Source organism: Sapajus apella, unplaced genomic scaffold, assembly GCF_009761245.1.
Source record: "Sapajus apella isolate SASKATOON/1434 unplaced genomic scaffold, GSC_monkey_1.0 scaffold192, whole genome shotgun sequence".
Classification (NCBI taxonomy): Eukaryota; Metazoa; Chordata; class Mammalia; order Primates; family Cebidae; genus Sapajus; species Sapajus apella.
In genome coordinates this window covers 619,842-630,292 of record NW_022437132.1, presented here as the reverse complement: position 1 = coordinate 630,292, position 10,451 = coordinate 619,842, and the positions used below count along the sequence as shown (strand labels likewise).

At 64.1% G+C, this 10,451-nt stretch overlaps 2 protein-coding genes across 6 annotated transcripts in view; both read right to left on the bottom strand.

Annotated features, from left to right (window-relative positions):
- RHOT2 (ras homolog family member T2) overlaps positions 1 to 670 on the bottom strand; it is a 6,077-nt gene extending 5,407 nt beyond the window's left edge. For 2 of the 5 annotated variants that reach the window (XM_032269396.1, XM_032269400.1), the window contains exons 1-4: positions 518 to 660; positions 338 to 396; positions 179 to 260; positions 59 to 102 (exon numbers count right to left, since the gene is read on the bottom strand). Coding sequence is in view for 2 of the 5 variants with exons in the window: in XM_032269394.1 (XP_032125285.1) it covers positions 59 to 102; positions 179 to 260; positions 338 to 396; positions 518 to 554 (222 nt within the window). In the remaining 3 variants the exon portion in view is untranslated. Of the gene's footprint in view, positions 1 to 58; positions 397 to 517 lie in introns of all 5 variants that reach the window. The other 3 variants (XM_032269394.1, XM_032269393.1, XM_032269398.1) reach the window with 3 other exon arrangements.
- A 263-nt stretch (positions 671 to 933) lies between these two features.
- The window catches only part of WDR90 (WD repeat domain 90), an 18,721-nt gene continuing 9,203 nt past the window's right edge, over positions 934 to 10,451 (bottom strand). Inside the window, exons 22-42 of the mRNA XM_032269390.1 lie at positions 10,103 to 10,264; positions 9,795 to 9,923; positions 9,411 to 9,526; positions 9,296 to 9,336; positions 9,046 to 9,177; positions 8,687 to 8,872; positions 8,363 to 8,466; positions 7,782 to 7,890; positions 7,345 to 7,466; positions 7,001 to 7,160; positions 6,716 to 6,906; positions 6,443 to 6,611; positions 6,181 to 6,292; positions 5,676 to 5,847; positions 3,106 to 3,228; positions 2,802 to 2,976; positions 2,578 to 2,708; positions 2,162 to 2,305; positions 1,968 to 2,087; positions 1,772 to 1,856; positions 934 to 1,328 (exon numbers count right to left, since the gene is read on the bottom strand). Of these exons, the coding sequence (XP_032125281.1) occupies positions 1,171 to 1,328; positions 1,772 to 1,856; positions 1,968 to 2,087; positions 2,162 to 2,305; positions 2,578 to 2,708; positions 2,802 to 2,976; positions 3,106 to 3,228; positions 5,676 to 5,847; positions 6,181 to 6,292; positions 6,443 to 6,611; positions 6,716 to 6,906; positions 7,001 to 7,160; positions 7,345 to 7,466; positions 7,782 to 7,890; positions 8,363 to 8,466; positions 8,687 to 8,872; positions 9,046 to 9,177; positions 9,296 to 9,336; positions 9,411 to 9,526; positions 9,795 to 9,923; positions 10,103 to 10,264 (2,841 nt within the window). The 3' untranslated portion in view covers positions 934 to 1,170. The remainder of the gene's footprint in view (positions 1,329 to 1,771; positions 1,857 to 1,967; positions 2,088 to 2,161; positions 2,306 to 2,577; positions 2,709 to 2,801; positions 2,977 to 3,105; positions 3,229 to 5,675; positions 5,848 to 6,180; positions 6,293 to 6,442; positions 6,612 to 6,715; positions 6,907 to 7,000; positions 7,161 to 7,344; positions 7,467 to 7,781; positions 7,891 to 8,362; positions 8,467 to 8,686; positions 8,873 to 9,045; positions 9,178 to 9,295; positions 9,337 to 9,410; positions 9,527 to 9,794; positions 9,924 to 10,102; positions 10,265 to 10,451) is intronic.

The following is a 10,451-nucleotide window of genomic DNA, read 5'->3' as shown; positions in this document are numbered from 1 at the left end:
CGGCCCCTCCCTCGGCCCGCGCCCCGCGGCCCCTCCCTCGGCCCGCGCCCCGCGGCACCTTGTGGATCTCCTCGCGCAGCTCCTCGTCCGTCTGCTCGGCTTCTAGGGAGAGGGAGAGACCCCACTGCAGACCCAGCAGGACCGCCGGGCCGGGCCCCGGGGACGCGGCGGCGGCTACCTGAGTAGTCCACGATGTGGGTGGGCACCTTCTCCGGGGTGACGTCCGCGGGGATCGTGATCTCCTCCGCGCGGGAAGGGACCTGCAAGGGACCCGCGCGCTCACCCGGGAGCCCCGGCCCCCGCCCCCGACCCCGCCCCCGCGGCGGGCGCCCCTCACCTCCTCGGGGAACTCCTCGCCCACCAGGGACAGGATCAGCGACGTCTTCCCCACCTGGGCTGCACCGGACGAGGCGGGGAGGTCAGCGCGGGGCCCAAGGTCAAGGCGCCCCCCGACCCCCAAGACCCTCACCCCACGCGCCGGCCGACGCAATTCCGAGACTCCCGGCCCGGCGCCTACCCTCGCCCAGCAACAGGATGCGCACGTCCCGCCTCATGGTTGCTGCCCGGAGCCGCAGCCAACCCAGAACCCGACCCCGACCCCGACCCCGGCCCCGACCGAGTCCCCAGCCTTTTGCTGGGTCCCTGCGCCCGCCCCGCACTTCCGGTGCTCGGCCCCATACTTCCGGCCCCGCCCACGCAGCCATACCAGCGAGCCGGGTGGGCCAGAGTGGCCAGGCTGCGCGGCAGCGCCACCACGTGGACACGCCGGGCACTGCCGGCAGCGCAGGCTCCTGGAGCCCTGGCCAACCCTGGCTGGCCGACCCAGCCATTGCTTCCAGGAGCCGCAGGGCCCTTGACAAAAAGCCGGTTTGGGGACGGGGCAGGGGCTGAGCGCAGGCCAAGAGTGACCACAGACTGCCAGTGCGACAATACAATAATGCAATAAATGCCCTTCTTTATTGTAAGAGAGAAACATTAAAAACTCCTTAGGCAAAGGGACAACAGGTGTCAAAATATTTTCAGGTTGCCGAATTCACAACAGCCTGGTCCAGGCGATCTACATGAAGTCCGGGCCTGTCCCAGCATGAGGCCTGGCTTCTCTGCCAAGCCTGTGTCCAGGTGCCCGGCGTGACCAGCTGTGATGCCCAGCACCACAGTCCCCGCTGCATCTCAGCAGCTGGTCACCTCCCACACCAGGATCTCGTTGCGGGCTGCCGTGAAGAGCAGCCTGGCCGACGGTGTGAACCTGCACAGGTGTACTGCATTGTCGTGGCCAGCAAAGTCCTGGGTGGTCCCCGTGGCACAGTCTACCAGCCTCAGCATGCACTCTGTGGGCAGATGGCACAGGTGGGCCAGGGTCAGGCAGCACATGGAGGCTCTTCCAACCCACCAGGACTGTCCCACTGGGCGTGATGCTGGTCAGGGGAGCCAGTGCTGAAAGCGCTCCTGGCTGTGTTCTCCACCACCCAATGCCTGCTGCCACTGGGACTAGGCGGGCGCATGGCGCTGCCGCCCCACAACTGGGCTGGGCCCCCCCCTTCAAAGTCCCTGCCACCCCTGCATTCAGGCCCTGTGCTGGGCACTGTGCCTGGTTCCTCATCTGCCTCATCATCTCCCAACCCCAGGACCCTCTCTAGGGCAGGGGTCCTCACCCCACCCCAGAGACCAGAAGCCTGGGGCACAGGTGAGGCACCTGTCTTGGAGCAGGGCACCAGGGAGCCCACCTGGCCTCACCTAATACAGGCCCAAGTCTGCATCCATCAGCACTCACCAGCAAAGCCAATAGCTAGGAGGCGGGTGCTCAGGGACAGGCTCAGGGACATGGCAAAGAAGGGCAGTGGTATCTTCTCCACCACCTGTGGGCAGCCAGCATGAGGCTCCAGGCCTTTGGGCTCAGGGCTCAGCCAGTCCCCACCTACCACCCTGGATCCCAGGGTCTCCTGGTGACACGTGGGGGGTGCGTGTACCTGCTTCTCGCAGAGGTTGTAGATAATCACCTCCTTGCACACACCAGGGCCCACGTACATCAGCAGCGCCCCATCCCAGGGGCAGAAGGCAGCAAGGGAGGGCGGTAGCTGGCCCTGAGTCTGCAGAGGCACGGCGTGCTATGGCTGGGCACATGAGCACTGGCCCCACACACAGTGCCAGGAACGTGTCTTACCTCTGTGGCGGCAGGCGTTGGGAAACTCAACCAGTCCACTAGCTCACAGTGGTTCTGCAGCCAGTCGGAGGCCCAGACGCTGACCCGCTGGTCCCCACTGGCAACCAGCCATAGGTCTGTGCCCTCTACCCCTAAGTCTCCACACTGGGAGTGGGGTGGGTGTGGGCTGACGGTGCCTTCTGACAAGTGCTGACCCCCACACCCCGGCCCCCGCTCCCCCACAGCATCCCACCCCCACTCCCCCGCTCCCTTTAAGCACCCCATTCCCCACTCCCAGCACTCCAGCCTCCACTCCCCCAGCACCCCAGCCCCCACTCCCCCCAGCACCCCAGCCCCCCGCTCCCCCTCAGCACTCCAGCCCCCCGCTCCCCCTCAGCACTCCAGACCCCACTCCCCAGTTCTTGGGGCTGCTTTACCTCTTTATGGGTGACATCGATAGTAGAGATCGGGGCACCCTGGTGGTCACTCAGCACACGGAAGGTCATCCCTGTGCAGGGGCGGCTCACCGCCACGAGCCCATCCTTGTCTCCGGAGAGGACAGTCTGACCTTGGACCACGCCATCACCCTGTAAGCCCCAACCTGGAGACTGGACCTGGCCAGGTCAGGACGGCACCATGCCCCACACACCCACCTCCTCACCATCGGTAGAGAAGGCAACAGCAGTCAGCGCCGCCATGTGGGGGCGCATCTTGAGCTCCATGGCTGTGCGGGAGACGCTGAAGATGCGCAGCGAGCCGTCACTGTAGCCCGCCGCTAGCCGCTGCTGCTTGGGGCGGCCACAGCACGGGGGGCTCCATGCGAGGCAGAGGCAACTCTGTGGACCCACGGTAGGAAACTTCAGCACTCACAGGGATCCTGGGGACACACGCCCAGGCCAGAGGAAGAAGGCAGCTACCCTGCCCACACCGGGCCCCTGTCCCTAGCCTGGGCGCTCCCCACACACCTGGTTCAGCACCTGGAACTGGATCACCAGCTCCATGCTGGCCAAGGACCAGACCCGCACACTCCCATCCTCACTGCACGTGGCGCAATGCGACTCCCCGGGGCTGAAGACCACCTCGTTCACCTGGGGAAACCGTGGCTAGGCTGGGGGTGTTGGCCACCCTCCCTGAGCCCTCTGGCCCCTGGGCAGGGGAAAGGGACACAGGCATTTCCCATTCCAGCTCCCAGGGCCAGGCTGTCCAAACCAGAGCATCTGCCTCTGGCCCCGGGCCACTCCACGCAGCGAAAAGCAGTGCTGGCCTCCCGTGGGTGTCCCTGTGCTAGACCTGGGTGAGTCCAAACCAAATAAGCCCACTAGCCAGCCAAAGTCAGTAGGACACGGAGGAGAAAGCTGTTGTGATGGAACCTCAAATACAGCCACGTGGTCGCGTGTCTCTAGCAGGCTGCAGGCCGCGGCTGGAAGCACACACGCCGCTGGCTGCAGCCAGCGCACCACGCGTCGGTTGCGTTCCTCCTCCCAAGGTTGCTGCCCTTTCTCCCGAATCAGGGGAAAAGGCAGACGCCACTGAGGGCTAGGACTGCTGGAGTGGCAGAAAGGAGACACAGGTGCCACCCACCAGTGAGGGGAAGCGACACAGCCTGGCACTGAACGTGAACGCTAAGTGCAGATGGGAACACGATACACTTCACTATAAAATCAGCTCAGTTCAGCCCAGCAGCGAGGGCCTGCACGGCTCGCAGCGGGACCTCTCAGGCCGCTTCCCTGGGAGGGGCCCTGGGCGCTGCAAAGAAACAGCAAACTCCAGGCCTGGGCAGAACCCCACAGGTGGAGCCTGGAACGCCTTGCACTTCCACATCACAGGGAGGCCACCAAGTGACCACAGGCTCAGCTCACAGACTCATTCACAGGGAGGCCAGTGACCACGGGCTCAGGTCAGACTCAGTCACAGGGAGACCAGTGACCACGGGCTCCGGTCACAGACTCAGTCACAGGGAGACCAGTGACCACGGGCTCCGGTCACAGACTCAGTCACAGGGAGACCAGTGACCATGGGCCCAGGCCATGGACTCAGGACCCGAATTTCCCGGCCCTGGTTGGGGGACACACCTGTGGTCTACCCACACGACACAACAGTATTTGGCCACAAAGAGGAATAACTGGCTTGGCCAAGCAGTGGCCGGGATGATCCTGGAAACCATGCTTGTGGAGAGAATCCAGACAAGACAGCTCCTACAGAACATCCAGAATGGGCAAATCCAGACACAGAAAGCCACTCAGTGATTGCCAGGGGCTGGGGAGGTGGGAAACGGACACACACAGGGTTGCCTCCTGGGGCGATGAAATGCCCTGAGCCAGCGGTGGGGACTGCGGCACAGCTGCGGACCGTGCCGAAACCCACCGAGCGAAGTGGACAGAGCTCATGCTATGAGAGCCAGACCTCGACTAACCTGTTGCCAGAAAGGTAAAGGACCCTCACCAGTCTCAAACTCAACTTTCTTCACTGGCTACTGTCATTTTCAAATACTAAGCACAGGTTTCTTAAGACAGAAGCGAGGGGCAACTGGAAGATGGGGCTCGGCATGAAGGAACCACCAACCCCGTGGGCCTGGCCGACCACACGCAGAACTCAGACCCACAGGACAAAGCCCATGGCCACAGCTGCTGGACAAACGCCATGCCAGAAGCCTGGTCCAGGAGGGGAAGGGCCGGCACCTGTCCTGCTGCCCCAGTTCAGCCCAGGAGGTCCCAGAGAGGTCAGTGCTGTGCGCTTCTTGGAGTAAGCTCCAGAAGCAGGACGCCGCGGACCAGAGCTGGGCCTTACAGGAGCGGACCCAGCACTGACCACAACCTGACCCAGACCAGAGCAGAACTGAACCCAGGTGCTGCCTGGGTCAGGGAACAATCCCATGAGGCCACGTCAGCAAAGCCCGTCTATGAGGTGCTGGGACTGACAATGTGGGCTTTTTGAATCTTTTTCCTTTGAGACGGAGTCTTGCTCTGTCGCCCAGGCTGGAGTGCCATGGTGTGATCTTGACTCAAGGCAACCTCCGCCTCCTAGGTTCAAGCGATTCTCCTGGCACCTCCCAAGTAGCTGAGAGCACAGGCAGGCACCACCACACCTGGCTAATATTTGCATTTCTAGTAGAGATGGGGTTTCACCATGTTGGCCAGGCTGGTCTTGAACTCTTGACCTTAGGTGATCCACCAGCCGCCTCGGCCTCCCAAAATGCTGGGATTACAGGCATGAGCCACCACATCCAGACTGATATGGTTTCTTTGATAATTACAAAAAAAACAAAAAACAAAAACCACGAAAAGCAATATCGGCGAAAGGAAGATTCGAGACCTTCGAGGCCTGCCAGGTGGCTCCCTGGTACAACCACAACTGGGTTGGCTTTGAGGGATGTGCACACCCAAGACCTGCCATCCGGGAACCCCAGGGTGAACGCTGTAAGCCAGAGGCAGCAGGACTTGGAATATCATCATCCCGGCTGGTGGAGATGCAGCCGGCAGGCAGTGAGGGCACCAGGTTCGGCTGCCCTGCCTCTGTCCAGGCTCAAGTCCCTCACCTTGCTCCTGTGGCCACTGATGAGACGTGTGCTGCTGCCCTCGGCCCAGCTGACAAACCAGAGCGTGCCCGCAGTGGTGCCCACGATGCCCATGTCCACACTGTCATCAAAGCTGGCGCTCACCACAGCCCCGTCCAGCACCAGCTCGCGTTCCATGAGCACAGAACTGCACCTGTGGGTGCAGGGAATGAGGAGGGGACAGCGGGTCTCAAGGCTGATAGTAAGAGCCAGCTGGGTCCCCAGCCAAGGCAGAGCCCTCAGCATCACGTCTCAGGACCTGTGCCCACCCAGGTGGAGGAAGAAAAAGCCCATGGGGCAGGGGGGTTTCTGAGGCCACCCGTCCTTGATGGCAGCCAGTAAGGCCCAGGACACACCCGAGCCTGTCCCTCTGAGAGGGTAGTGGGGGGCTGATCTGCAGGGCGGCCTGGGAGGGGAACTGGCTGCAAGCCAGGTCAGGGACACCAACAGCCACCTGCAGCCAAAACACATGCGGTGAACAGCTCACCTGGCACCTGAGCCCTTGCGCCTCAGCTCTGACACAGCCCCCACTGCCCACAGGCGCAGCCGCCCCGTGTTGCTGCCGCTGACCAATCGAAAGGCGGAGAACAGCAACAGCCCTGGAGGCAAGAGAGGCCATGAGCTGCCTTCCCAGAGGCCCTGGGTCACAAGGCTGCCCGGAGGCCAAGGCTGGAGATCAGGCCCCTGCCCCAGCTCTGTATTCCACGTAGGCGTCCTGAGGGGCCACAGGGCTCTCACGGGGCACCTACCAATGCCACTGTTGTCTGCCTCCCAGGCCAGGAAGCAGCGGCTGGCGCTCGTGTCCCAGACACAGACCTGGCCGGAGCTAGTGCCACAGTAGAGCAGGGGGGGTGCCCCGTAGCAAAGAGAAGTCAACTCTCCGGTCCCAACTGCCTCTGGGACCGGCTCTCGGTGCACCTGGCAGGGTGAGTGGCCACAGGTCAGCGATGTCCCCGGGCCCAGCCAGATTCCACTCCACAAAACAGCCCCCAGGCCCGCAAGCCAAGCGGGTGGTCTAGCACCTGAAGGCTAACGTCTGCCCCATGCTGCTGCAGAAGCCAGAAGGTGACAGCGCTCTGACCCACACAGGTAAGCTCACTGGCGCCCCAGGGGTTGAAGGCCACGCTACACACTGGCTCCGGGAGGTGGGTGGAGGACACAAGGTCACAGGTGGCCATGCTCCACAGGGTGAGAGTGCAGTCACCATGGCCCCCTAGGAAGGATGCACAGCAGCCATGTCAGGTGCATAGGTCCAGCCCTCACGGGGTCCAGGAAAGCCCCCGGCCTCCGCCCTCCCTCCCACGGACCCAATGTGACGAGAAGCCTGTCATCTGCAGAGAAGGCCAGGGCCAGCACAGAAGTGCTGTGGTGGGAAATGAGGTGCTGGCAGAGGCCACGAGACACATCCCAGATGCGGATCTGACAACGGGCAGCCGTGCTGCCGCCGCCTGAGGCAGAAGCCAGGACCTGGCAGGAAAGAGGGCAGGCGGTGGGCGGGGAGCCGTGGCCGGCTGGGTCCACCTCAGCTCTGCTGGCTCTGGCTGGGGCGGCCATCTGCGCCATCTCTGGTGGCAAGAGCCTGCTCTGGTCTGGGAGCCAGGTTCTGCTGGGCACAGTGGCCCCAGGTGAGGAGGGCGATGCAGGCGGGCACCTGGGCACTGTGGCTGAGGGCCAGCGTGGAGATCTCCGCAGGGTGGCCAGGCCAAAGCTGCTGGGCGCCAGAGTGCAGGTCTTCCACCACCACCAGGCGGCCACACGTGTAAGCAAAGAAACCTGAGCAGAGAGAGGGCGACCCAGGGGAGGAGTCTAGAAGGAACCGTGCAGGGAGGGTGGGGCCCAGGGGTGGGGTCGCGCAGGGAGGGCGGGGCCAAGCGGTTAGCCTGGTCTCAGGCCCAGGGGCACCCTCCCCACTGTCTAGCAACCAAAGGGACGTGGGCTGAAGCGCCACTAGGCGCTACCCGAAGAACACAGAGCCCCACACTGCTGGCTGGCGCTCGTTTGCCCCCAGGGCCTGGCCTTGGGGTGGACAGAGCTGGACTACACGCAACACATCTTGGCTGGGGGTGGGGGCAGACTCTCGTGCCTCACCTGTGTCCGGCCTCCAGACCATATTGGCCCGCCCGTTCCCGCTGTAGCCAACGACAGCCTTCAGACACAGCCACCGCCGTTCCCCGCTGGGGGTAGGCAGGGGGGTACCCTGTGAGGAAGGAGACCTGGATGCTGCGGGGCCCCAAAGCCCGCACACCAGAGGCTGTTTTGGGGTACACTCAAGCCAGCTGCAGAGGGCAGCTGGGGTGGGAGGTGTGGGAGCTGTGGGCACTCCATGTGCCAGGGCCAAGAGAGGCACCGGCCCGTGGGGTTCTCAGGAAGGGCAGCTGCTGGGTGAGAGAGGAAGGCGGGTCAGCAGGAGCCTACCACAAGGTCCCATCTGGAGGGCAGGGTCGGGGGTGTGGGCTGGGGGTGCCTCCAGGAGCCAGGCTCCCAAGGGCCGGTGCCACTACTCAGGCTTGTCCACCTGAGTGATGGCTGCAGAGCCAGTAATTACTCCAGAGCCATTACCCAAGGTTGCTTTGGAGACCAAAAGCAACCCTGAGTAATGGCCAGGGAGCCCTCGGGGGGGCCTCTGTGCTTACTGGGAAGAAAGAGGGCTCCCCAAAACCACTCCCCACCTTGTCAGAGTGGGGACTGCAGCTGACCTTGGCAAGCATGAAGGCCTTGTGTGAAGCCAGGCAGGTGCTGCGTGAGGTCCCCAAATTCCTGGTGTCCCTAGTGCCTGGCAGGGAGGAGGCAAAGCCTGTGGCATTGTCCCGCCCCGCAGCCCTTCAGAGACCCCACGACACGCAGAGCCTCCCCACAGGCCCCTGCCCTGCTGCTCAGTGAGAAACAGGACGGAGCAGAGGCACAGGCAAACTGTGTCCCACCCACAAGTGACCTTGCCTCATCACGCAGGGGACTCCCCAGCCACCCTCAGGCCGCTGCCCTCCACTGCTCACGGGGTTGGCTGGGGGGACAGGGAGGTGCGGCAAGCTCCCAGGAGCCCGCTGCTGCAGCCCAGGCCCCAACTCCATCCCTGCCGGCCCCCTCCTCTGTGAGCACAGCTGGGCCTGGGGCCTGGCCAAGCCTCTTGGGGCTACGGCTCTCCTCACAGGGTCCTTCCTCATCCGACGTGGAGAAGGTGCCTAGGAGCAACGAGGAGGGGAAAAGCTGCCTGCACCCCCCGCCTCTGCCCCCACTGTACCCCACCGGGCAAGCAGTGATGGCACCTGTGCCCCAGAGTTTGACACACGTGAGCAGCTGCTGCCCTCTCAGACCTCCCGGATCCCCCCACTGCCACAGGATCCCTGCTGCTCACCATCACCACCCTCGGGAGGCCTGGCACAAACGCCCGGCCGTGGTGGAGATGCCGGAGATGGCTTGGGGACCGGCTGCTGGGGGAGCCCGCTGGCCCCAGACGCAGCGTCCTCCAGCTGTCCTGTGCCCGGGCCTGAGGAAGAAGGAGCCCTGTCATGTTTGGAGAGGAAGTGGACAGGCCACTGGGTGGACACGGGACCAGCCTCAGAGCCAGGGCAGCGCCTGCCCCCAAGCTGACCACAGCCACTCACCTGCCTCACAGGCTGGGGGATTCCCGGGGAAGCTTTGCTCGCTGGAGAGGGAGGAGAGAGGGTTTCAGGAGGGCCTGGGGGGCCTAGGCAGACACAGCTGTGGGTAGACACTTACCTCTCAGTGGTGGCCAGGATGTCCCAGAGGAAGATGGCGTCCCCTGCACTGAGGACCTGCTGCTGGTCAGGGGAGAAGGTCACAGCCTGCACAGGCTCTGAGTGGCCGATGTACATCTGGAGGCAGTGACATCACATGCAGGGACCCAGAGACATGGCATGGATGCTGCCGTGTGCCCAGCCCCGGGGGGCAGTGAGCAAGAGGCCCCACACGGTGTTAGTCCCCCACATGGAGGCACAGGGGGCCCTGGGGAGTCATTCTCCTCTCACCTCTGCTCTCCCTGTCCCCAGGACAACACTGCCCCCACCCACGCCTTCAGGGGTCTCCTCGGCCACCTGAGGCGGCTCCTGACGGCCAAGGCTGCCTGCCTGCCCACACACACACCTGGGGGCCTGGGCTGGCCTGCGTCACATAGTCCCACACCTTCACAGCCCGGCCGGCAGCCATCAGCAGGAAGCGGGCGTCCTCACTGAGTGCCAGGGAGGGACAGGGCCCAGGGTGGACACCGGGCACCTGGAATACAGTGCTCTTGGAAAACTCCACGTCTCAGGAGAGTGGCCGGCAGTCTGATGCCTCCCCTCGTTTGGAATGTGGTGGCAGTCCCCCACCCAGCGGGAGGGGCTGCAGGCACAGAGGTCAGGCTGGGACAGCACGGGGAGGGCCAGGTGGGCGGGCGCAGCCCCGAGGCTCACCTCCCGGACCCTGTGGCCCGACGCAGCATCCAGCACCACGACTCTGTTGGACGAGGTAGACACCAGCAGGTGGCCCAGGGCCGTAGGGCCGAAGCACACAGCCATGGCTGAGTCCAGACACCCACTGGCCGGGTCCAGAGCACTGACACCAACGCATAGCAGCTGGGGGGAGCGGCAAGTGGCCGACAGTCGGCGCTTCCAGGAAGAGCCAGTGCCACCCAGGGCCAGGCTCGGGACAGAGGCCCCGGGGACACTTACCCAGTGAGTCCACGGCCTTGTCCTCACCTGGGCCCTGCATGGCTGACGCAGCAGGAGGCAGGGCAGGGCCTAGGTTCTACTTCTTTTTTTT